The sequence below is a fragment of the Apodemus sylvaticus genome, chromosome 9 (assembly GCF_947179515.1).
Source record: "Apodemus sylvaticus chromosome 9, mApoSyl1.1, whole genome shotgun sequence".
Classification (NCBI taxonomy): domain Eukaryota; kingdom Metazoa; phylum Chordata; class Mammalia; order Rodentia; family Muridae; genus Apodemus; species Apodemus sylvaticus.
This window is the reverse complement of record NC_067480.1, coordinates 64249042-64273525: the sequence shown is the minus strand read 5'-3', so window position 1 is coordinate 64273525 and position 24484 is coordinate 64249042. Positions and strand designations below refer to the sequence as shown.

General features: G+C 38.9%; 1 protein-coding gene across 1 annotated transcript in view; it reads right to left on the bottom strand.

Annotated features, from left to right (window-relative positions):
• Tmeff2 (transmembrane protein with EGF like and two follistatin like domains 2) overlaps positions 1 to 16972 on the bottom strand; it is a 284490-nt gene extending 267518 nt beyond the window's left edge. Inside the window, exons 1-3 of the mRNA XM_052192909.1 lie at positions 16801 to 16972; positions 14257 to 14366; positions 6409 to 6538 (exon numbers count right to left, since the gene is read on the bottom strand). Of these exons, the coding sequence (XP_052048869.1) occupies positions 6409 to 6538; positions 14257 to 14366; positions 16801 to 16972 (412 nt within the window). The remainder of the gene's footprint in view (positions 1 to 6408; positions 6539 to 14256; positions 14367 to 16800) is intronic.
• Between the last annotated feature and the right edge of the window lie 7512 nt (positions 16973 to 24484).

Sequence of the window (24484 nt, the reverse complement as noted above, 5' to 3'; positions counted from 1 at the left end):
TGGGTCTTTGAGAAAATCAATAAGATAGATAAACCCTTAGCCAACTAACCAGACAGCACAGAGACAGTATCTAAATCAACAAAATCAGAAATTAAAAGGGTGATATAACAAGAGAAACAGGAAATCCAAAAAATTATCAGATCCTACTACAAAAGTTTATACTTATCAAAACTGGAAAATCTGGATGAAATGGACAATTTTCTAGACAGATACTAGGAACCAAGGTTGAATCAGGATCAGATAAATCATCTAAACAGTCCCATAACCTCTAAAAAAATAGAACTAGTCATTAATAGTCTCCCAACCCCCCTCAAAAAAGCCCAGAACCAGAACCAGATGGTTTTAGTGGAGAATCCTATCAGACTCTTCAAACTATTCCACAAAATAGAAACAGAAGGAACAGTATCCAATTCATTATATGAAGCTGCAATTACACTTATAACTAAACCACACAAAGACCAAAGAAATAGAACTACAGACCAATTTCCTTATGAACAAAATGCAAAAATACTCAATAAAATTCTTGCCAACTGAATCCAAGAACATATTGAAAGGATCATTTACCACTCTCAAGTAGGGTTCATCCCAGGGATGCAGTGATGGTTCAATATACTGAAATCCATCAACTTAATATACTACATAACAAACTCAAAGGAAAAAAAACCACATGATCATTTCATTAGATGCTGAAAAAAGTATTTGACATAATTCAGCATCCCTTCATGTCAAAAGTCTTGGAAAGAGCAGGAATTCAAGGCCCATACCTAAACATAGTAAAATCAATATACAGCAAGCTAGTAGCCAACATCAAACTAAATGTAAAGAAACTTGAAGCAATCCCACTAAAATCATGGACTAGATAAGGTTCCCCCTCTCTCCCTATCTATTAAATATAGAACTTGAAATTCTAGTTAGAGCAATTAGACATCAAAAGGAGGTCAAAGGTGTACAAATTGGAAAGGAAGAAGTCAAAATATGACTATTTGCAGATGATATGATCGTATACTTAAGTGACCCCAAAAATTCTACCAGAGAACTCCTAAATCTGATAAACAACTTCAGCAAAGTGGCTGGATACAAAATTAACTTAATCAAATCCATAGCCCTCCTCTACTCAATGGATAAACAGGCTGAGAAAGAAATTCGGGAAAGAACATCCTTCACAATAATCACAAATAATATTACATACCTTGTGGTGATTCTAATCAAGCAAGTGAAAGATCTGTATGACAAGAACGTCAAGTCTCTGAAGAAAGAAATCACAGAAGATCTCAGAAGATTGGAAGATCTTCCCTGTTCATGAATTGGCAGGATTAATACAGTAATAATGGCCATCTTGCCAAAAGCAATCTACAGATTCAATGCAATACTCACCAAAATGCTAAATCAAATCTTCATAGAGTTAGAAAGAACAATTTGCAAATTGATTTGGAATAAAAAAAACCCAGGATAGTGAAAACTATTCTCAACAATAAAAGAAATTCTGGGTGAATCACCATCCCTGACTTCAAGTTGTATTACAGAGCAATAGTGATAACAACTCTATGGGATTGGTACAGAGAGAGGCAGAAAGATCAATGGAATAGAATTGAAGACCCAGAAATGAACCCACACACCTATGGTCACTTGATCTTTGACAAAGGAGCTAGAACCATCCAGGGCAAAAAAGATAGCCTTTTCAACAAATGGTGCTGTTTCAACTGGCGGTCAGCATGTAGAAAAATGCAAATTGACCCATTATTATCTCCTTGTACAAAGCTCAAGTCCAAGTGGATCAAGGACCTCCACATAAACCCAGATACACTGAAACTTTTAGAGGAGAAAGTGGGGAAAAGCCTTCAACACATGGGCACAGGGGAAAATTTCCTGAACAGAACACCAGTAGCCTATGCTCTAAGATCAAGAATTGATAAATGGGATGCCATAAAATTGCAAAGCTTCTGTAAAGCAAAAGACACTCTCAATAGGACAAATCAGCAACCATCAGATTGGGAAAAGATCTTTACCAATCATACATCTGATAGAGGGCTAATATCCAATATATACAAGGAACTCAAGAAGTTAGACTCCAGAGTATCAAATAACCCTATTATAAATGGGGTACAGAGCTAAACAAAGAATTTTGAACTGAGGAATATTGAAAGTCCAAGAAGCACCTAGAGAAATGTCCAACACCTTTAGTTATCAGAAAAATGCAAATCAAAACAACCCTGAGATTCTACCTCATATCTGTCAGAATGGCTAAAATCAAAAACTTAGGTGATAGCAGATTCTGGCAAGGATGTGGAGAAAGAGGAACTCCCCTCCATTGCTGGTGTGATTGCAAACTGGTACAACCACTGTTGAAATCAGTTTGCTGGCTCCTCAGAAAATTGGGCCTGAGGACCCAACTATACCACTCCTGGGCATATAGAAGATGCCCCCAACATATAATAAGGACACATGCTTCGCTATGCTCATAGCAGCCTTATTCATAATAGCCAGAAGATGGAAAGAACCCAAATGTCCTTCAACAGAGGAGTGGATGCAGTAAATGTGGTACATTTACAAAATGGAGTATGACTCAGGTATTAAAAACGATGAATTCATGAAATTCTTAGGCAAATGGATGTAACTAGAAAATATCATCCTGAGCAATCACAAAAGAACACTCATAGTATGCACTCACCAATAAGTGGATATTATTCCAAAAGCTCAGATTCCCCAAGATACAGTTTACAGACAACATGGAGCTCAAGAAGGAGGCAGACCTTCTTGTGTGGTGCTTTGGTTCTTCTGAGAAGTGAAACAAAATACTCACAGAAGTAGATATGGAGATAAAGTGTAGAGCAGAAAATGAAGGAAAGGCCACCCAGGGACTGTCCCACCTGGGGATTCATCCCATATACAGTTACCAAACCTGACACTATTGTGGATGCCAAGAAATGTTTGATGAAAGGAGCCTGATAGCCTGTCTCCTGAGAGGCCCTGCCAGAGTCTTACAAATAGCAGTCAAACACTGGACTGAATGCAGGATCCTCAATGGAGGAGTTAGAGAAAGGACTGATATGTAAATTTTGTCTTGGGTATTCCATGCTTCTGGGCTAATATTCACTTATCAGTGAGTGCATACCATGTGTGTTCTTTTGTGTTTGGGTTACCTCGCTTAGTATGATATTTTCCATTTCCACCCATTTGCCTAAGAATTTCATGAATTCATTGCTTTTAATAGCTGAGTAGTATTCCATTGTGCAAATATACCACATCATCTAGAGACTACTCTACCTAGTGATTCATCCCATATATAGTTACAAAACCCAGGCACTACTATTGATGCCTAAAAGCACTTGCTGACTGGAGCTGGATATAGCTGTCACCTGGGAGGCTCTGCTAGTGCATGACAAATGCAGAGGGGGACACTCTCAGCCAGCCATTGAACTGAGCACAGGGTCCCCAATGGAGGAGCTAGAGAAAGGACCCAAGGAACTGAAGGGGTATGTAGTGCCATAGGAGGAACAATTATTTATATGAGCCACCCAGGACTCCCAGAGCTCCCAGGGACAAAAGCATCAACCAGAGAGTACACATGGTGTTACCCAAGGCTTCAGATGCATAGACAGCAAAGGATGGCCTTGTTGGACATCAAAGGAAGGAGAAGCTCCTGGTCCTGGAAAGGCTCAATGCAGCAGTGTAGGGGAATACCAGGACAGGGAAGCAGGAGGGGTTGATTGGGGAAAGGGGGGAAGGGAAATGGCTTATGGAACTTTCAGGGGGGAGGGGGACCAGGAAAGGGGAAATCATTTGAAATGTAAATAAAGAATATATCTAATAAAAAAATAAAGGAGAGAAAGGACTGAAGGAGCTAAAGGGGTTTGCAGCCTCATAGGAAGAACAATATCAACCAACCAGACCACCCAGAGCTCCCAGGGACTAAGCCATCATCCAAGGAGTACACATGGCTCCAGCTGCATATGTAGCAGAGGACAGCCTTGTTGGGTATCAATGGAAGGAGAGGTCCTTGGTCCTATGAAGACTTGATAGATACCCCAGAATAGGGGAACTGAGGGCTGGGAGGTGGGAGTGGGGTGGGTGGAAGAATACACTCATAGAAGCAGGGGGATGGTATAGGGAATCCAGGAGGGGGGATACCTGGAAGGGGGATAACATTTGAAATGTAAATAAAGAAAACATCCAATAAAAAAAAGAGAAAGAGAAAATAAATGGGAAAATTATGAAGAAAAGTGCAAACCTCAATTTATTTGCCAGCAGGCCTGGCTAATCATTTGGTTTCTCCATCCCTGCTCAGACCAAAAACCCCTTTAGATTTACTAGTCAACAGAAGATGCATTCAGCTAAACTGGCTGACTAATTAAATCCTGTAGAAATCTAAGTATGCAAATGAGGTAAGGACAGCTTCTTCGATTGTGATTAAATTTTCTACTTGGCTAAGTATTTATTTTCATAGTAAAAGCAGCACACTGGAGACTAGCATGAATAGACTTGAATGAATCAGACTGTGTAGACTGACAGGAACTCCAGAGATTGGGAGAAAAAAATACCATTTTTGGCACCAGATGTCATTTGCTATAAGCATAGCTCCTGGTCTGGTTGTTATGACTGTTTTCTACCTCTCGGCCCTCGCAGGGTGATGTACACGTTACTCAGCTGCCCTCCTGGATCATCATCATAAACAAAGCTTTTTACTGCTCCCTGCAGTGTTCACTAAAACCCTCCTGAGGTCCAAAGGTTCCATGCATTTCTGTTCCATTAGGTCTAAAGCAGTTCTTTAGTGTTTTGTCCTTTGGTATGGATGGGTGATTTATTTTCATAGTTTGTTTCTTAATGATTTCTCCTATGCCCCAATCCCTACTCTGAGGCTGGCTTCTGGCCCTCTTCCTCCCCTCTGACCTGCACACTTGCCTCCACTTTTGAACACACATCTTACTCCATGCCAAGCAGCAATGACCAAATCTGCTTTACCAAATCTGCACGGACCATAGGCACTGTGACTTGGACCCTGACCTTTACCCAGATAGGTCATTAACTTGCAAGGGCAAAGAATCATTCAGAAAGACCCCTTAACAACCAGCACAAAATCGAAAGACTGTATCACGGTAGCTGAGAAAGGTTCCTGGTTCGTTGTCCTCTGCTCCTTCTGGAAACTGTGGTAATGAGCAAGAGACCTTCAAAGATCAGTCTCCCCTAGCTGTAAGAAGGCTGAAGACAGTCTTCCAAGGAACCTAAGACTTTGTTCTTACTCACTGTATATACCCTACCCCAACAAACAACACATACTTCTCATGTTACACCCTAAAATAGAAAAATCTGTTATTCCAAAGGGACTTTTACAGAAGACTCCCTAATGAAGTCTTCCTATTGTATTATCATTTTTTCCTGAACTATGGCCTTCCAGAGAGTTTTTAAAATAACTATTGGGTTCCTGATGTGCCACTGTTTATTTAGGACAGGTGCTTAAGATGCCTATGGTCTAAGCTGCACTTGGTTCCACTTTAAAGCATTTTCTTCCTAACAGGTTTTGCTTAACTGCTTTTTCTTTTTATCTGTTGTTGCTTTATTTCTCTACCTGTAAGTTTATGTGTTGTAATACCCACACCCACCCACCCACACCCATACACATACGAGAGAGAGAGAGAGAGAGAGAGAGAGAGAGAGAGAGAGAGAGAGAGAGAGAGAGAGAGAGAGAGAGAATAAAATACAGGAAAAGAAAAACAAACAGCAAGATTAAACAAATAACCCTGAAAAGCCAAGAAGATTGTATACTTCCTTCCCTCTCTCCCTTCTTCCTTCCTTCTTTCCTTCCTCCCCTTCCTTCCATCATTCTTAGAACAACACAAATAAAGAGTACTGTAGAATCTGAGTTTAACTGTGTCAGAAAGACAGATGTTAGTGTAAATTATTCAGACTGCCAATGCATTCTTCAGTATGATCTGCTAAGTGGTAACCAGCACATTTTACAGTTAAAATTTAACATTAGTGCCTCCACAAAAATACTTGTTAATTTCAGAACTCCAACCTGCAAAGGTACACTCTAGAAGATAGCAGCACTATTTCTCAAAGGAACAATCGGTTGAACAAACAGAAACTTCATCTATGAATTTGGTATGTGGGTACTCAACTCAGATTTCTAATTATATTTTATTCAACTGTCTGTACTTCAGTAAAAAAAAAAAGCATATGTTTTTAAAGATACCAGTTGTAAATTGATGCATTTCCTATTTTACAGATGTATTTGAAATTAAAAAAATCTCAATGCATAAAAATGATGTACAAAAGAATACATGGAATTCCAAGTTCACGCATGGGAAGGTGCCTGTTGTTGTTGTTGTTGTTTTGTTTTGTTTCATTTTTTTGAGCCAATAGGTACAAGAAGCCATTGAACTCACAGTCCACTCAGGAACTCGTGCATACCTGCAGCACAGGATCCTTCCGACACCACGAGTATCTCGCTCTGCTGTTTGCAGGCCGCTTGCCGCAGGTAGCACTCATTCTGGTAGCTCTCTCCATTGGAGCCACACACAGGCACGTAGTCACTGTTACACTGAGGAGCAAAGAATAAACAAACACACAGACAAAAACTACAGTTGTTACTGGAGTCTGCATTCCTTGGGCATCCTAACCTCAAGTAACTATTTCCAAAACAAAACACATCATTGGGTTTTCAGTGCTCTCAAGTTGTTGGCTTGTAAGTGCCTGGCATTCAAAGATCTGCAAAGTCAAAGTCTATGTCAAGTGGACCAACTGCTCCTTTGACTTAGGCAGAGGCAGCACAAGCATCTAAATTCAGTAGGTGATTCCAAGAAAGTGACTGAGCCATTAGCACACAAGAGATGTGACAACAAACTTAGCACTACTATTTGTTTTCCTGAGGTAGCCTTGCTAACTTCTTAGGGTGAAAATAAACAACTCAGCCATATCAAGTTATTAAAATCAAGGCTGATGGCTATCTGTGTTGGCAGCAGAAATATTCGGCTGAAATTTCAAAATTATACTAACAAAATAAAATATCCAGTTACTCCTTCATTTATTTTTCTATTGAATTTTAATCTTGATAAATTAAGGAATATTTAGATAAGATGAGATTTTCTTACTACTTTTTACCATTAAATCTTTGGACATTGGTTAAGACAGATTATTAGAAGCAAGACTTTGCTTCTAATTTCATATAGAGAAAAATTTCACTAGAGATAAACTTTATATTAAATTTGTTTAGTATTCCAAACTATCACGATTCTTACATGCTTGAGGAAGAGAAATGCTCATTTTTAAGAAAACCTCATTAACAAAAACTACATATTTTTACAATGGAAATTAGACAACCTACTGGGTACAGCTATCATATTATAATCACACTCTAAGGCATTAGAGATACTTGGCTGTGTCCTATACCTGCTAATTACACCAGAATGTGATTATCTGCTGATTACTACTACTGATGCACTTCATTGTTTAATTATAACAAATGAAATGATCAAGATGATTATTTATCAAGGCTTGCCTATGCCAGAAACACAATAAGGAAAACCATGCATGCAGATACATGTGAAAATGCTTTTCTGTTTACTCCTTTTAATTAAAATGTTTGAACTTTTGACGTGCTAGAAATTTACAATTCATACAAAAATAAATCAGCAACCTACCCAGGTAGTAAGAAAATTTTAATATTCATGTCTATATTTTTAAGTCTATCACATGGAAATTTTAACTCAAGGATTTATGCCAAAGAACAAAAAATAAAACTGGCATAAGGTAAGAATTCCATTGACAAAAGCTTGAGATTTTTTTTATGCAGTAATTTCTTACATTTTCTGTGCTCTTTTATTCACAATAGGCTATTTAATCCACTTTCTTATTTCTATATAATAAGACTTAGTCATCCTGAAAACATATGCATGTGTGTACTTATTTTGTGTGTGTGTACATTTGTGCATGTGCTTACTGACTCATGTATGGGTCTGTGCCTATGTGTAGAGGCCAGATGTTGACATCAGGTGTCTGTCTCAATCACTTCATCTTTCTTTGAGTCAATGCTTCCCTGCTGAGTTTGGAGTTCCCAGATTCAACCAAGTTGCCTGTCTAGAAAGCTCCTTCGATCATCCTCTGCCTGCCTTTCCGTCCTGTAATCATGGATGTGCATTGTCATCTTCATATTGTTACACAGGAAAATGTGGATTAAACTCATGTCTTCATGCTTGCACAGTAAATACTTTATTTTCTAAACCATTTCCTAGTTCTCTACCCAGACAATTTACATGTATTACAAATCAGTGCTTTCTAAATGAAAGGCACGTGAGTCTTGTCTTTGTTCTTTCACTGAATAATTTGAATATTAAATTTTACTAATTGACATTTTTCAAACATAAAATCCAAATTTTATGGGATTCATATTATGGTTACAATTGCTAACAGCATGATTTACTACATATTTTAGAAATCTTCATCTTTATTTCTATAATTAAAAATTATATATTCTATGGATACCTGGTATTCATTTAATAATTCTACTTCATAGGTATGCTGTTGGTTCATAGACTCAGTATATTTATATAGCTACATATGAAATTGGTTTGATTCTGATTTTTGATAATCTATTGCTACTTTTTAACTAAATAAGCAATCCTCTTATGATAGGGGACACCTACGGTTGAACATCTTGATGAGCTTTCCATACATATTTTTGAAATTATATTTGATTAGTGACAACAATAAGGCAGAGTACGACCAGTGCTATTCAGGGCAAAGACAACATAAAAATGAATATTTCCAAATGAGAAATATTAGAGGATGAAAGAACAAATAAGAGTGGTGCAAATTTCATATTCATGGCCAGGAAGACAAATGGATGGTCAAATACTAGATGAACGTGCAGTGTTTAGGAGCTGAGGCAGGAGAATGGACTTTGGAGGTTCATCAAGCTACGGTATCATCTGAAGATTGGAGGAGAGAAGAGGAAGAAGGAAGGATCTGGTAACAAAAGACAATAGACAGCTTACTTTCTCTTTAGACAGATGATAGCTAAAATTAATGTGGATGACTGCTTTGTTAGCCCCTCATGGTTAGGTCTGGCATTCTTGCCCCTGGTTATCTTTTATAACTGTTTAACAACATTTGATGTACAGATTATTTGTGTTCACATTTTCTTCTGCATAACTTTGATTTTTTTCCTCTTCTTTCTCATATGCTTTAGAAGGTTAGTCAAATAGAGGGCTAGTGGTTGGGGTAGGGAGTTTGCAGATTATTGTCTTTGTCAGGTTCTATGACACAATTCTGATATACATCTTAAAATAGTGAATAAACTGATGAAGTGCTCATGTCACTTCTGGGGGATGCATGCAGTAAGCCAAATGTGAACAGTGCTTAAAACAGGGCTGCCAAGTTCTGTGCAGAAGCCAAAAGGGGGATTTGTGAGAGCTGAGAAGAGCTTAGCTGCAGATTATCACCACAATGTTTTTGGCCCTTAGTACCATGACTTGCACTCATTAAAATGGAAACCACAAGAGGACAGGGAAACTCTTAGTCACTAAAGCTCTAGAGTGGATGTCTAGTTCTGTTTTTCTTCTGTCTCTCACTGTCTTTATATAGGAGTTGATATGTTACTCGGTAGTTAAATGTTTATCAGTTTCTGAAGTGGTGAATTGAGATACATGGAGAATTAACACAAGATTTAAGAACACCAGTTTCATTGTAAACATCACCTATTAAATGGAAATTAACTGATATTCATGACTTATTTTTACTAGCAGACTCGCCACCTAGCATTCACAGCAAAGTACCATGTTTTTAGAATTAGAAAACAATGAAGCTGTGGCGACCCTCTGTATGAGAATTGGGAAACTAACTGCAGCACTGAAATACACTGAGTTCTTGGAAATGATTGTGGGGCAGTCATGACATTCTTCGTGGTTTGAATAAGGGGAAAATAGACGTTTAGTCATGTACTAAAGACTGCAAAGTTATCTGGTTAACAAAAACAAAAATAAGCCATGGTTATGTTTAAATCTATAAGTGCATGTGTTCTATAAACTTATAAGAGGAATTTGTGATTTCATTTTCCTTGTTTTTAAAAATCTGAAGTTTACTTTCCAAATATGTGATTTCAATAAAATGACTTTGTCCCCAAGGATCCACATTGCTTAAGACACTCAGACACTACCTTAATGGATTCAACAACTTGGCCAGGGAATAAAAAAGATGAAAAATTTATCATGTGATTAAATGCTTGTTTGGTTAATATGGAATTTAAAGCTGAAAATTCAGCATCTCAAAGATATATGTTACTTAAGTTTTATCTATCACCAGCACCTTCCCCAGAGTCTGGCATGGAGAAGGTTCTCAACAGATGTTAAGTGAATTCTGTTATATTCTGTTGTCAAAGGCTGAGGAAGAATAGCTTAAGATATAAAATAATACTTTTTCAAAGAATAAAATGTTTAAAAATCTGTATGTGTTGCTGTTTGGCCATTCCAAAAGTAACTTTTATTTCTTCAGAACTACATCTTGCATGTGTTATATTGGTGTTTTTTTTTTTAAATGGACAGGTTTTGACTGTGGTGGATGTGACTATACTTCTCCACATTAGATCATTAAAGGACATGGGTTTTACTTGGCTTCTTGTCTCTTTCTGGATGCTTGTCCTTTAAGCCTAGCAACTGTGCTATGGCAAAGCCCAAAGTACAAGATAGCCCATGCGAAGATTCAGAGGTGGCGAGGAATCGAGCTCCACAGGTAGTGGTCAGATATGAATCAGAGGCCTGAACTAAGCATGCTTTGAGTTACTTCCCCTTAGCCATGACAACAGAGAATGGAGAAAACTGGTTCCAATAATTAATCAAAACTGCACATCTATGAATAAAATAAACACTCATGAAGACCTTAAGTTCTGGGGAAAATTTTGAGCAGTAATAGTAACTGAACATTTTTAGATATAAAACATAGTTTATTAAATGCAAATATTTAATATCTAAATTGGAAAATTCTTGATAAAGCATAAGGCTACCTCATATATTAAACTGACAAATTGTCATTGACCATTATGGGACCAGTACTAATAACAATCATCTCTCTCTCTGCCTCCCTTCCTCCCTTTCACATTTTTGCTGCTCTTCCTTTGTTTATTCATCCATTTTCTTCTATTCACTCTCTCAGTTTTTCTTCACAATTGATTTATCAGGTTGACTAGTGCATCTTTTGGTATTATGTAGGAAGATAGGATGCCTGAGATTGCATTACATTGTAAACTTTTCTTTTATTATCTAACAATTATTTGTATAGGTTTAATACCCCTTATCCAATGTGTTTAGAGGCACAATATTTGAGATCTTGGCATTTGCAGAATAACAGAATAGACTTCACCTTTTATGTATCTATACAGAATACTCCCAGTCAGAAACACTTAAAAAGTTCAAAACGTTTTAAACATCATGATGGATTTCAGACTATTTCAGAATTTGGATTTCTGTGTTATAGATGTTTCACTTGTATTGTTTTGATTATTAATTATTGTCTATAATAAACTGACATTGCTGTTGTGTTATTGGAATTTTCATTTCAATACTTAGAAATATTAAAAAATTATAATTAATACACTTACATATAAATATATCATTTGGTTTACTGTGTTTCATACTCTAGAGTTATGACTTAACTAACTGTAAACTATTTATATTAATGGCCATACATTTTCTTATAAACAATGTAAAGGACCTGGGAATGCATCTTAATAGTGGAACACTTGCCTAGCACATGCAAGGTCCTGGGTTATGTCACCTGCAATGCAGAAGAAGCAAGAAGAGAGGGGGAAAAAGAAGGAAGGATGGAGAAAAGGAAAAAACAGTGAACCAGCTAAACAAAATTATCTAATTTAGTTATAGGAATTGAATGAGTTTTAAAGAGCAGAAATTAGTGCATTTTAAAGTATCTAAGAGAGGTCAGGTTCATATAAGCTCAGATTTATATGTGTTTTAGTAATAATACATAGTGTAACATATTATAAGTTCTGCACAATATGCACATTGATGTTTGAAATTTATCTCACGTCCAGAAAGACTAATGCACATCCTATTTTAAATATAATAACTTATGCTCATATCTGAAAATGCACAAGAAACAGAAATTTAGGATACTACATAGAAGAGATTTTCAGATATCTTCATTTTTATCAGCTAGAACGGGAGAAAACATTAAAAAAAATAGAAAAAAAAACCTTCATAAAACAACAACATGAAAGCCCTGAAGACTGGGGAGAAACTAGTTCAAGGAGGTCCTAGCTTAACATAGTTCATCTCATACAAGTTGTACAATTCTATTTAACTATCACATTGATTTAGACATTCAATAATTATGATACATGTACAAAGTTGAAATTTACTACTAGAAAGATGTTTTATGCTCTTAAAATACTGACTATTGTAAAACACATTTAATAACCGTATAATCCAGTAGAAATAAGGAAATGGATTTATATTTCCTATTCAAATTTTCTTTTATTATTCCCAACCTACTCCACAATCACTTAATACATAATGGCTGACCAATGTATGAAAAGCACAAATATCTTGACTGATAAAATTCTCCGTGGCAACTAAAAATCAAACACAGTTCCTTCAATAAGAAAATGATACGCTTCTATTTTGCGCATTTACCCATTTAGAATTATACCAGTTCCTTTTATTTCTTTCCGGTGAAGTATCAGAAACACAGACATCTTATTTGAGGAATGTTCTTTGTGAACCATTTTATTCTTCTTACAAGTTTACTTTATCTATCCCTGGCTACAAAAGTAAGAGAAATTCATGGAATCACAAATTAATTAAAAAAAAAAAAAGCTATAAAATTCCATGAGTGTGATTTCTCCCGTTGGTTTTCCATCGTCTTTGGTTATCATTTGTAAAAACTATAAACTGGGAATTCTCACGCCCCTGCTCCTTCATGTGCCTCTTCCCTCACTGAGGTGGAGACCATGAACGTTGATGCTGCATGCATGTGATCTGCACCCATGCATCTCTAAAGCCATGGCAGTGTCTTGGGCCACTTTAAGCTACCAATAAGCTTGCTTTGTTTCTCAAAAAAAGGAGTAAAAAATGCCCAAGGAACTTTTATCTTCTTTAAAAGTATCTCGATCCATATTTAAAGGTGAATTTTCTTATCTTTCTCATCTACCTCACCAAACAAGATGTTGGGTTAAGGCCTCCGTATTCACTATTAAGCCAATATTCAATGTGGTGCATTAAATCAGATAATTAAATATGACACTGTGCTTCTATTTTTTTCAGTAGCTCTCATTTTTTCTTATAATTTTGGAAAGTATCTCTGATGTTGTTCGTAGTTTTATTTATATGCATATTTCCTTTCTCAGTTTAAATTAAATGTCAGTGTTTGTTTTTAAATGTAATTCAATAATAATCAAGTGTGAGTATAAGGTACTAGTTCAATATTCAAGTTATTTGATGCTGTATATTACTATGTGAATATTTTGAAAAGAGGCAGATTCTTCATAATTTTCATAGTGGCAACTGGGATAAATAATGATTGCAGTAACAACAATGGCAGCATCACTTTAAATTAATTTTAACAACTTTGATGATAAAAATATACTTTTCTATCTAACTGTTGAAAACCTCTCTGATGCATGACAATGTCCGCCGTTCTCCTGCTTAGGAATCAACATGAGGCTCTATGTGCTCATATCAATTCCTAGGAGGCTGTAGTTGTTTAATGTGCTAGACTCAAAATCTTTAACGTATTACAACAAGGTTCATGCTTTCTAAACTGGCACAGTAGTTTATGAGTGACCTTAATAGAAGTTAACATAAAATTGCATCATATTTACAAGATAAGGAAAGCAAAGCCCATTAAGACAAACAACAATATAATAATAATAATAATAATACCATCTTGTGAAGAACAAAAGAACAAATCCACACCTGTTATCCACTGACTACTTTGACAATTATCCCCAGTCAATTGACCTATAAAATGCGCACACCAGTGGCTTAAGAAGGCAACTTTCCATCCATATCTAAAAAGTAGAAACTGAAGCTTATTTAACATCAGAGGGCATTTTTGACTAGGTCAGACACAGGTCTCTAAAAGGCATATGCCATCCTGACATCGGCTTGCCCTCTTGGCAGTACTTTTATTTGATGCCAGCCTCCTTTTGAGTCTGTACAGTTAGAAATTGCCAAATGAGAGGTTGTACAAGAAGCCCACTGCCTTGCAGCCTCTTTAATGAACTGAAGATTCAAATATCAGTTATCTTACCTTGAACTGACAGACGCAAGTCACAGTGTCTCCAATCCTTAAACATTCCCCGTCAAATTTACAGGTGTTGGTGTCACACAGGAAGAGATCATTTTCTCTGTCATCATAACCTCAAGTTTAAAAAGAATGCTCCAGTCACCTTAAAATGTTATAATTTTTAAAGAGAATTCTAGTGTGTAGCACGAACAGAATTTTCCTAAAATTTAATTCCAACAGCCACAAGTTTGCCTTCTACTAATAACCTCAAAATTTAGTGAAGTGATCAATAACAGTTCATACTTTTATAACTGTTTCCTAGTAAATTCTCCCTCAGTATCATCTTTTGAGCATGTTTTCTTAAATTTAGCTGTGACTGTGAATGGAAGTTTGATATTTGCTTCTCTGCTTTCTTTTTCATTTTTTTTTCTCACTAAGTAGGGCACATCAGTGACCCAAACTCAACAGTTAGGAAAAGATTTGGTGATGGTTTGTGGATGCCATAATTGTTCTTTGCTTTAAGATCTGAAATGACCCTTACTTACAGTTTTTCCAGACAAAGAGGAAGCAAAACCTCAATAATAATGATAAACACACTTGGTGTTTTCTGTGAAGGTCTTTCTGACTTAAATGAAGATTAATCACCTTCAAGTTAACAGGGATGGGAGGGGGCTACCAAGTTCCTCACAACCTTCCTAGAAATATAGTTTTTCCTTTTCAGTTAGTACACACAGCTTTTGGGACATCTGGCTCATAATGTATTTCCTCACTGCCAAAGTCATATTTAAGCTAGTTATTCCTAATACCAACATCAGTTAAGAATAAAACAAACTAGCCATGTTGAACTATGAATATATCAACGTTAGCTATGATCAAAATTTAAGGATGTTATGTTCCCAAGTGGAATTTATTCTTTTAAAAATAGCATTCATGAATGCAGGAACCAAGAAAAAGTTAGAGACATGTTGTGTTTCATAAAATGCCAGATTTAGATATTACCAAAAGCAGAACCAAGTCAGTCTACTGACCCGAATCTAGTACAACTGCACATTTCAACTTGTCTTAACAAAGGTCAAACTGGAGGGGTGCACATTAATTAATTGTCTCTTAGGATTTATATTAGTCATCTTGTAGACCTGTACACGCCTCCACGTATAAGTTATACTTAATAATCACATCCTCTCAAAAGTTACACACACTTCCTTTCACTCACACATCTCCAAAGGCTACCTTATTCAAAGACAGACTTAATTGTGAGAGGATTTTATATACGTAAATGAAATGTTATAAACACACTTGCTAAAATGAGACTTGACTAGACTATAGGCACAATGCCCATGCATGTTTATAGATCTTAAAATGCCAAAGAAATTACACTATGATTTTTCAGGTATACTAGTGTCTCTGACACTGAAATGTAAAATCAGCCACAAGGAGTGCAATAACTTCGATCTTTGGGCCCCTTTCAATTAGAGGCTTCTGTAGCCTGCAGCTGTCAAGCTTTGGTATTCTGATGGAGACTGAACGAGCAAGAGGACAGCCTGACAATGAAACCCAGTGCAGAAGTGAAGGGGTTGGAACCCTCCATGGTAGGGTCCCTGTGTTCTCTGAAGAGAGTCAATCAGGCCTGGGGCATACCCATTCTGGTGTGGGGGCGGGGATCTCTGATTGCTTCTTTCTCAACTTCTCCACATAGGTACTCGGAGAAGCTTGGATGGGCATCTTTTGGCTACAAAATCAACCTCTTTCAAAATCAATGGCGTTTGCAGTCAAAGAAAGAGAGGAGGGGGTGGGGGTGGAGGGTTTAAGGAGAGAAGAAAGGGAGGGAGAGAGGGAGAGGGCGCACTAGAGAGAGCAAGAGAGAGCTAGGGAGGTATAGACAGAGCAGGCTAGAGGAAGAAAGAGAAAGAAAAGGGGGAAGAGGAAGAGGAGAGAGAGAGAGAGAGAGAGAGAGAGAGAGAGAGAGAGAGAGAGAGAGAGAGAGAGACAGAGAGAGACAGAGAGAGACAGAGAGAGACAGAGACAGAGAGACAGAGAGACAGAGACAGAGAGACAGAGAGAGAGGCTAACTGACTTGGTCCCTGGAAACTTGCCTCCTTAGAATTATCTGTGACCCAGTGCTGACTAGAAAACCCCTGCATTCAGAAGCATTTTCGGCAGGAATTAACAGTTTCCCCGCAGTCATCATTTGATTTATTGCTTTCTTGATTGTTCTTTCTCATAAAGTTATTTCTCGCACATCCAGGCTAGACTTTTTTTTTTAACGATAGGAAATATTCTGCGTTAGTGTTTCCCCCAGGACGGAGAACCCAGAAAACTATGTCTGTAGTATTTCTCTAAATCCTCCCGTTTGAAAGGGGCAACCATCTAAGGTTCCCCACACCTGTACTTTGTTCCTACCCCAGCACGCCCAGCCTTAGCTGAAGCAGTTCTCAATGTTTCTCAGGATTGAGGTGGGGAGTCCTGGGTTTCAGGCAGTGGCTGGGCAGACGCATGAGAGTGGACAGGTCTGTGCAGGTTCTGCGCTTCAAGTGGTGAAGGAGTAGCGGGCTGAGGGTCTGGACTTACCGGAGCAGTTCCAGCCGGTGGGCGTTTGGCAGTCACTTAAGGAGGTAGGGAAAGCAGCGAGTTTTACCGGGCGGGCTATGATAAGCAGCGTCACGGGCAGCAGCAGCAGCCAGCAGAAGCCCTCGCAAAGTGTCCAGCTGCTGCACTGCCGCGGGGACTCCCACAGCACCATGACTACTTCGCGCAACTCTGCAGCAACCAGCGGCTTCTGAAGAACACGGGATCGAGGGGGCCACGCAGCGGGCTACTGAGCATCCCGCGGACCGCGGCAGAAGAGGAGGGGGCGGCGGCAGGGATAGCCGGCGAGGAGGCTGCGGCCAGAGGAGAGCATGATCTCCGGAGTTTCAGCAACATCCAGTGATCGGACTCAGCCTGCGGAGCGAGAGGATAGTCCGCTGAGAAGCAGCGCCCCAGAAGCAGGGAGCTGCTGCCATAAGGGACAGGGTCGGGGCAGAGGAAGAGCAGGAGACAGAAACCAGGGTGCGGAGAGGAGGCGGCCAACCGGCCGAGGAGAGGAGAGCGACCAGACTGGGTGGAGGGACAGTCACAGCGTCCCGCAGCCCAGCCGCCGCCTCTCGCGCTCTGCCGCCCGCATCCCTCTGGCGTTTGGGAAGCAGCAGGTCCTTAGCCCGCCCGGGGTCACGTGGGAAGCGGCAGTCGGACTCTGATTGGCGGAGCGGGATGCAGGTCCCGGGAGGGAGGGGTCGGTGAGGAGGTGCAAGGAGGAGGCGGCCACTGATGCCACAGATGGGCTAGTTCTCTAGGCTCTAACCCGAGTGGGGCTAGGCGGAATGGCTCCTGGGAGAAGCTCAGGCTTCAGGTCGGCTACTCCCACGCTTTTTCATCCCACTTGCCTGGCTGCTGTGCTCCAGGACGCCCCCTACTGTGTGCGAGGTCCGGGCTTGCGCCTGTCTCCCGTGCGTGACCAGGGGCTGCCAGCACCCGCTGCGGCTGGGTGGCCTTGTCTTCCAGCTGGATGTGGTGGGGGCGGAGTAGGTAGAGGACCCGCAGCCACAGGGCAATAGGGGGAAGCGGGTAGGGAGCAGAGGGAGTCCTGCCGGCGCCGCCGGTCCGGGAAAGGGATCCAGGCTGGGCATATCCTGGTAGCTTAAGAAGCATTAGGATGCTTCTCTAGGCGGTGGCAAAGAAAAGAGGGCGAGAGGCGGCAGGGCGAGAGCCAAAAAGCTCTGGTGGCTTAAAGCGGCAGCAGCAGCAGCAGCAGCAGCTAGCTCCCCAGCAAACCCGACGGTGCTCGCCAGGCTGGAGCAGCCAGTTTCGCTGGCTCTCCCCAGTCTCGCCTTGCCTCCTATCCCTTCCAGGCTCTCTGAAGCTCAGCCTGCTAGATTTGATTCCCTTTCCCCAGAGCTCTTTGGTAAGGTACTGACCGGAACCTATTTGTGTGACTGTCTAAAACGTTCAACCAAATGGGGTTGGAAGGTCAGTTTTGGTTGGGACAGGAGGCCGAAGGAGCAGCGAGAGGCTTCCCTGCATCCAAGCTGAGAATGGGTTACAGGGAGAATCCAAGCGAAGCTGCATCCCGGAGGAGAGGACTTGCTTGGAGCGCTCGGGCGGTAGACCCCGGCGCTTTACACCGCGTCTGTGGATCACCAGCTACCTGGGAGAGGCAAGGGAGTCTAGCCTGGCAGGAGTCATTGCCTCCGCCTGGTTCTCCTTCGCCCCAGCACTCGGGAAACAGCAGAGCAGTATCCGCCTTCCTTCTGCTGCACTCTAAGCAGTTAGACACACTCTTTAGCTTAATGGCATGTTAGTTCTCAGGGCCCAGAGCTTTCTGGGACAACGATGGGGAGAAGAGTCTGTCTTCCGTGACTTAGGTCACTACTGCAGTCACAGGGTTCTTGGTGCTTTGCACCAAAGAGGTTTCCTTTCGCGTTTGTGATTTTTCAGTTATTTATGGTATTTTTCATTCACATTATACAAATATACTCCTGCTCTATTTCTCGCCCCTTTCTTTCCTCCTCTCTCCTCTCTTTCTTTCAAAAGCTTTCCCTTTCTTTTTCTTTAAATTCCCTTGTATCGCCCTCCCATAACCTCCCGAATCTTGACTAAGAGCGTTGTTTGATTGCATCTAACAAGCAATTAGCGAGCTTTACCAATCACTTAAAAGAAGCACCAATAGACTTTGAAAGGGAGTCTCTCTATCTCTCCTCCGCAGATACCACCAGAAAACAAACTGTGCCAAAGCAATCTCTTTAAGTACTGTAACCTCCAACCTCTTCCCACTCCCTTGCTTTTTAACTTCGCCTTTGTGAGACGTGATCCCGCAGCACCTCTGAGCCTCAAAGCCACCTCTCTCTTTCTTCCACTCTGTGAAACCCTTCCCTTTATCTCACATCCTGCCTCCCTCCCAAGACTACCTTTCCCCTCCCCCCACCCCCTACCCCCGCCCACCTCAAAAGATTTCTGAATCTTGGTGTCTCTTGCCCCTGGCAATAAGCAGCTGTGGATCTCAGCGTTCCGTTCCAGTCAATGGCATCTCTCACCAGCGAAGACTCCATTAACACAGATCAATTTGACCAGACGTTGGAGGCATCAGAAAAATCGGCTTTTAGATGGAGCAACTGAATTGTTGAAGGTAAAGGAATGCCCAGAAGATGGAGCTGCCAAAGATATAGCAAAAACAAAGAAACAGAGATGCCTTTCAGCGGAGTCTGCGACATACATTCAAGCTTAATGCAGATGTAGCCGCATCAACCACACAGTACGGAGCGAGGATTTGGAATTTTCCACACTAAGGCGTGGATCAGCGATCAGCAACTAATCAGGCTTTTGAACACAAGCCCCTCTGCAATTAAGGCAAAGTCCCTCAGACAATGTTTTTTTTTTTTTTTTTTTTTTGCAGTGATTTATAATCATAAACCAGCGCTAGGGTTGCAGGGTTTGACTATAACCTAGAATTATACAGACGCTCTTAGCAAAGAAAATTGTTATTGAATTCTCTGCTTAGTAAAATTTTGGCGTTCTTTGTAAGAATTTGTATTCTTCAGACACTTTGCCCAGAGTAACTTAAACCGCCAGAGGAGTTAATGACAGGCTGTAACTGGGTAACAAACACGGTTGCCTGCACAGAGGTTCTTTAAATTATTGAGCAGTTGGAACCAAAGCCTTTCAGTTGGAGATGCTGTGATTCTGTCCCACTCATGATACATTTAGTATTACAGTGCCACCAAGAAACGAAATTTTGCAACTGGCAGGCACCACCAAGTGGCAGAAGAACATCATTTACTGAAGGGAACACTGCATTGTTCAATATGTAAATAAAAATATACATATTATTTAGTTCTTCATTAGGTTTTGAGGAAATAGACAGGCATTGACATTTGCTTAGAATAAAATTGTACTAGCTCTTCGACTCTTTGCCAGCAGGTTCAGATCAGTTTCCTTACTATACTTAACTTTCAAATATGCTTATGAATTGTGCCTCGTACTATCTATTATATGATTAGTAATAATTTCATTGAACCCATTCCATGGGTGTTCAAAGTCCCTATTTAAATTAGTCCATAATACTAGCTTTTAACATTCCTGAGCTAGACTACTTCAGTTGTGGAATAAATAGTCTAGGACACAGAGAGGTTGTCATATCTTAAAGAAATTGCAGATCATTTTTGTTTGCTTTTGCATAAAATTATATTTAAAATGTAATAACATTGTTTTGTTGTCAGCTTCATGAATGTATGTAGATTTGCATTTCATTTGAATGATTTTTTTTATGATTTTGACGTCATGAAGTCATTACTGCCTTTCCCCTCTGTTTCCTCCCACCAACTCTTCCCAGGCATTCCTCGCGAATTTATTACCTTGTTTCTTTAGTCATTGTTACACATATGCATACATATAATAGATAACTTTTAAAAACATTGAGGAGAGACTGAGGGGTAGAGCTTGGTTGTAAAGGATTTACCTCACATGCAGGAGGCCTTTAATTTGATCAACTCCACAATATCAAGGAGAAAAACAAAAGAAGGGGCATCATTAAGACCTGTGAAATTACTTAAGGCTTAGGAAAATTGGGAAAAAGAGGAGAAGGATGAGGAGGAGGGGAAGGAGGAAGAAGTGGAGAAGGAGGAAGAGGAATTATTCTAGAAAATGTAACACTGAAGATAAATGGTCTTGGGAAAAAATGACACTTTAGCAATGGGGGATTTGTTTTTCTTCTGTCTCTAAAGTTTTCTGATTGTTCAGTTGAGGCATGAAGCAGCCTGTGCCTCCTAATGTATCAGACATTTAACACACAAAAAGAAATACACTATTATTTAATTCCCTTATCACATAAGTAACAACTAGTGTTGTTTTGTGATCCAGTTGCATCAAGCATTTTAGAACTTAGCAAAAATTCTGTCTAACATCAAAACACAAGATCTCCTATCATTTTTATCACACTACTGTTCCTTTGAGATGGACTATACAACCTCTTGAAGAGGTTTTATCAACTCCTTGGTTCACAGAACACAGCCACATGCATTAATTCTCAAGCAGAAACAATGAGAACCAGTGATTGCATATTTGCTTGACCATATTATTAATTGAGATTAATTTTTTAACATCTTAAGTTTATTTTGTGTGCATGCATGTGTATCTATACATGGGGATCAAAGGAAACTTGTGAGAGTCAGTTTCTCCTTCTGTGGATCAACTAGGGGTTCCAGAGATCAAACTCAGATCATTGGGTTTGATGCTAAGCACTTTACCCTATGAACTTAATGAATTAGGGGAATTCCTACACAAATGGGTTCACAGATGAATCTGTGAATGAATGCACAAATATACTATTTTCTATATACAAGCAAAAGTGATCATGGCTGAATGACACTGCACAAAGTACATTGATCACTAGCAACTAAAGAGGAGTACACTATTAATATATTATAATTTAATTTCCAAACTACCTCAGATAAGAATTGTATTCCTTTACCAGGAACATGAAAAGCACATATTAAAATTTCATCATATGATAAAGCTAATGGAGCTGTGTCTGTAGACCAGATTCTACTGACATTTTCCAGAAGCTGTCTTTATTTCTTATTAACTTTTATCACAAAACAAAAGTAGTTGTATTTGCTATTTTCCCTATTTTATGCAGTTGGTTAACAATGTGTACGTTTCACTATGTGATTTACAAACAGCTTCATAAAATAATTTAATTTTCCTTAACTTTTCAATTTTTGTAATTTTAGTTATTTTTTATACTTAAAGTTTAGCTTTATAATTTTAACTCTGGAGAAAAAGTTTAATCTTAGGTCACTGGGCCTCAGTCATGACTTTACATCATAACTGTTTAGGGAATTAAAATACACTGATTAACTGCTCCACCCAGCTCTTGGAAACTCTGAGTTAATATTGGCATGCACTTAAGAAATTCTCCTGGTGTTTTAATATCATGTTTTGGCTGAACCCTGTCTTGGAGAGAATGAACCTTTCTTCAGTATTCACGTATCCAAGTTGGAGAAGCAAATAAGTGACTTTTTTTTTCTAGTTAAGGCGTTTAAATACATCTCACAAAAATACTTTCTGATAGCAATATCTAATGAAAGCAATATAAAACAGATGCTGTTTGAAACTAGCTTGCCAATAATTTACAGAACAAGAACAACTACTATTGAATTTCAAGAGAGTTAAAGGCAACAGCCACCTCAATATGACTTGGCATCTTTGTATTTACAAATTCAAATTGGATTTAGTGTCTGTTATTTAAAAGGCAGTCATACCCTAGGACTTTTGTTTTCAAGTCCATTGTCCAATCTTTTCATTTTAGTCAGACGAAGATAAACTGTTTTCATATATATGCATATATATGGTTATTTGTATGCATATATATATATATATATATATATATATATATATATATGCTACTCATGGCAACAACTAGACTCTACTAGATCCATTTCTGGCTTTGTGAAAAGGACTAAGGAAGTTAGTTATATTCAGATTGTGTTATTAGCACCAGACTCTTTTTAAGTTCTGAATATTATATCCATTTATGTCTCAAAATAATTTTCAGTCATTCCTCCCATTGAACTTTTTCCCAAGTGGTGACTCAGGTACTTGGAGCACTAATGTCCTCTGACTTTGCCTAACTCCCTTCAAGCCCTGTACTGAACTGAAGGCAGGGAGAGAAAGAAAGAAATGGAGGGAGAGAATGGAAGCTAGTAGGGGAGGAAAGAAAAGGTGGAACTGTCTTTTGTCATATAAGGAAACGGGAAATGGCTGTACAGTCCTATCTTGTAGCTTCCTTACGTTCATTTCCACCTTAAAACTGTGGAACCCTGTGGTTAAATCAAATCCAAGTACATCAAATAAAACTAAACACCTGTTTAACTTTATTGAATCCACATTTTCCAATATTATTTGATGATGGAATCCCTTTTAGCAAGAGAACCTTAAAATAAATGATGACAGTAAATTTCCATATGCTAATATTATTGTCTTACAACAGTTTAGAGGAAGGAAACCTCTTAAAAATATCTGAACACTATAGGGGAGAGTCCTGTTCATCCCCTCTGACTTTCCTTGCACACAGTCAGGTGCACTGTTAGTGTTAGTATAGCAAATCTCCAAGGGCTCTCTTCTCTGCAATATTCCCTCCTGCTGTGGATGTTTTGGGGATATGACTAAAGAATCAGCTTTTGCTGACACAATCTTTAAAGTACTGTCTTTTAGTTCATGCTATGTAAACTTTAAATTATTGTAATTTCCTTAGCAGTATTTCTAGCAGAAGGTCAGGTGTTGATGGTATCGGATGACATACATTAGATGAACAGGACTTGATTCACAGGATTGAAAAGAGAAGCTGATTTCCTTCCTTAAACCTTTATGTTTATCTATTTATAGAGCGAACACACATATTTTCTTCCTGGCTGGGTTGTTAAAGACTCTGATAAAAGGACAATGTGATTTCACAAGACAGGATCCAGGAACCCACAACATCTGAGTTGAATTGGTTGCTCTGGATCATAGAAGCTTGGTGTCCTGGGAAGGCTAATTAGCTTCTCTGAGCTTCAAATATTCTCTCTCGGTCAGATGTCTACTTTTATTTTTCTTAATGCTTGTGTAGCAAAGAAAGAGTCACATGCCACAAAAGAGGGACTATGTGTAACCACTCAGGGTAGAAAAGAGACAGGTCAGAGAAAATTGAAATTTGTAAATTGAAAATCAGCAGAAGTAGAGGTAGCTCTCGTGTTTTGCCATCCATCCCCTCTCTCCACCCTGGTGCTCTTTTGTAAACCTCAGATATTTGAATTTTCTGTTGTCCACACTAGCTCATTTTCTCTGCAGCTCTGACATGCTAAGTGTAGATACGTTTATAATTGAATTTAATTATAGCAGATATTTGTGTATTGTTATAAAATCAAGAATGTTCTAGATATCAGTATATTTTTCTGTGGAGAAAAGATATCTACTAATTTGTTTATTTTATGCAAGTTCCCCCAAATAATATTACAAAAGGTCTTGCCTGTCATATACAAGTTTGCTTTTTAGATATAACAGTCAAATAATAGTAAATTTCAAAGACTTTTAATTCTAGGAAATCATTCTTTTTCTTTGAAAATATATGATTTACATTCAGCAAAAACATTCACATAATCTCTTCCTCTCATATTTGTCTTTTGATATTTTTACTTTAATTTACTAAATAGCTACAAGAAACTATAAGTCATTTGAGTGA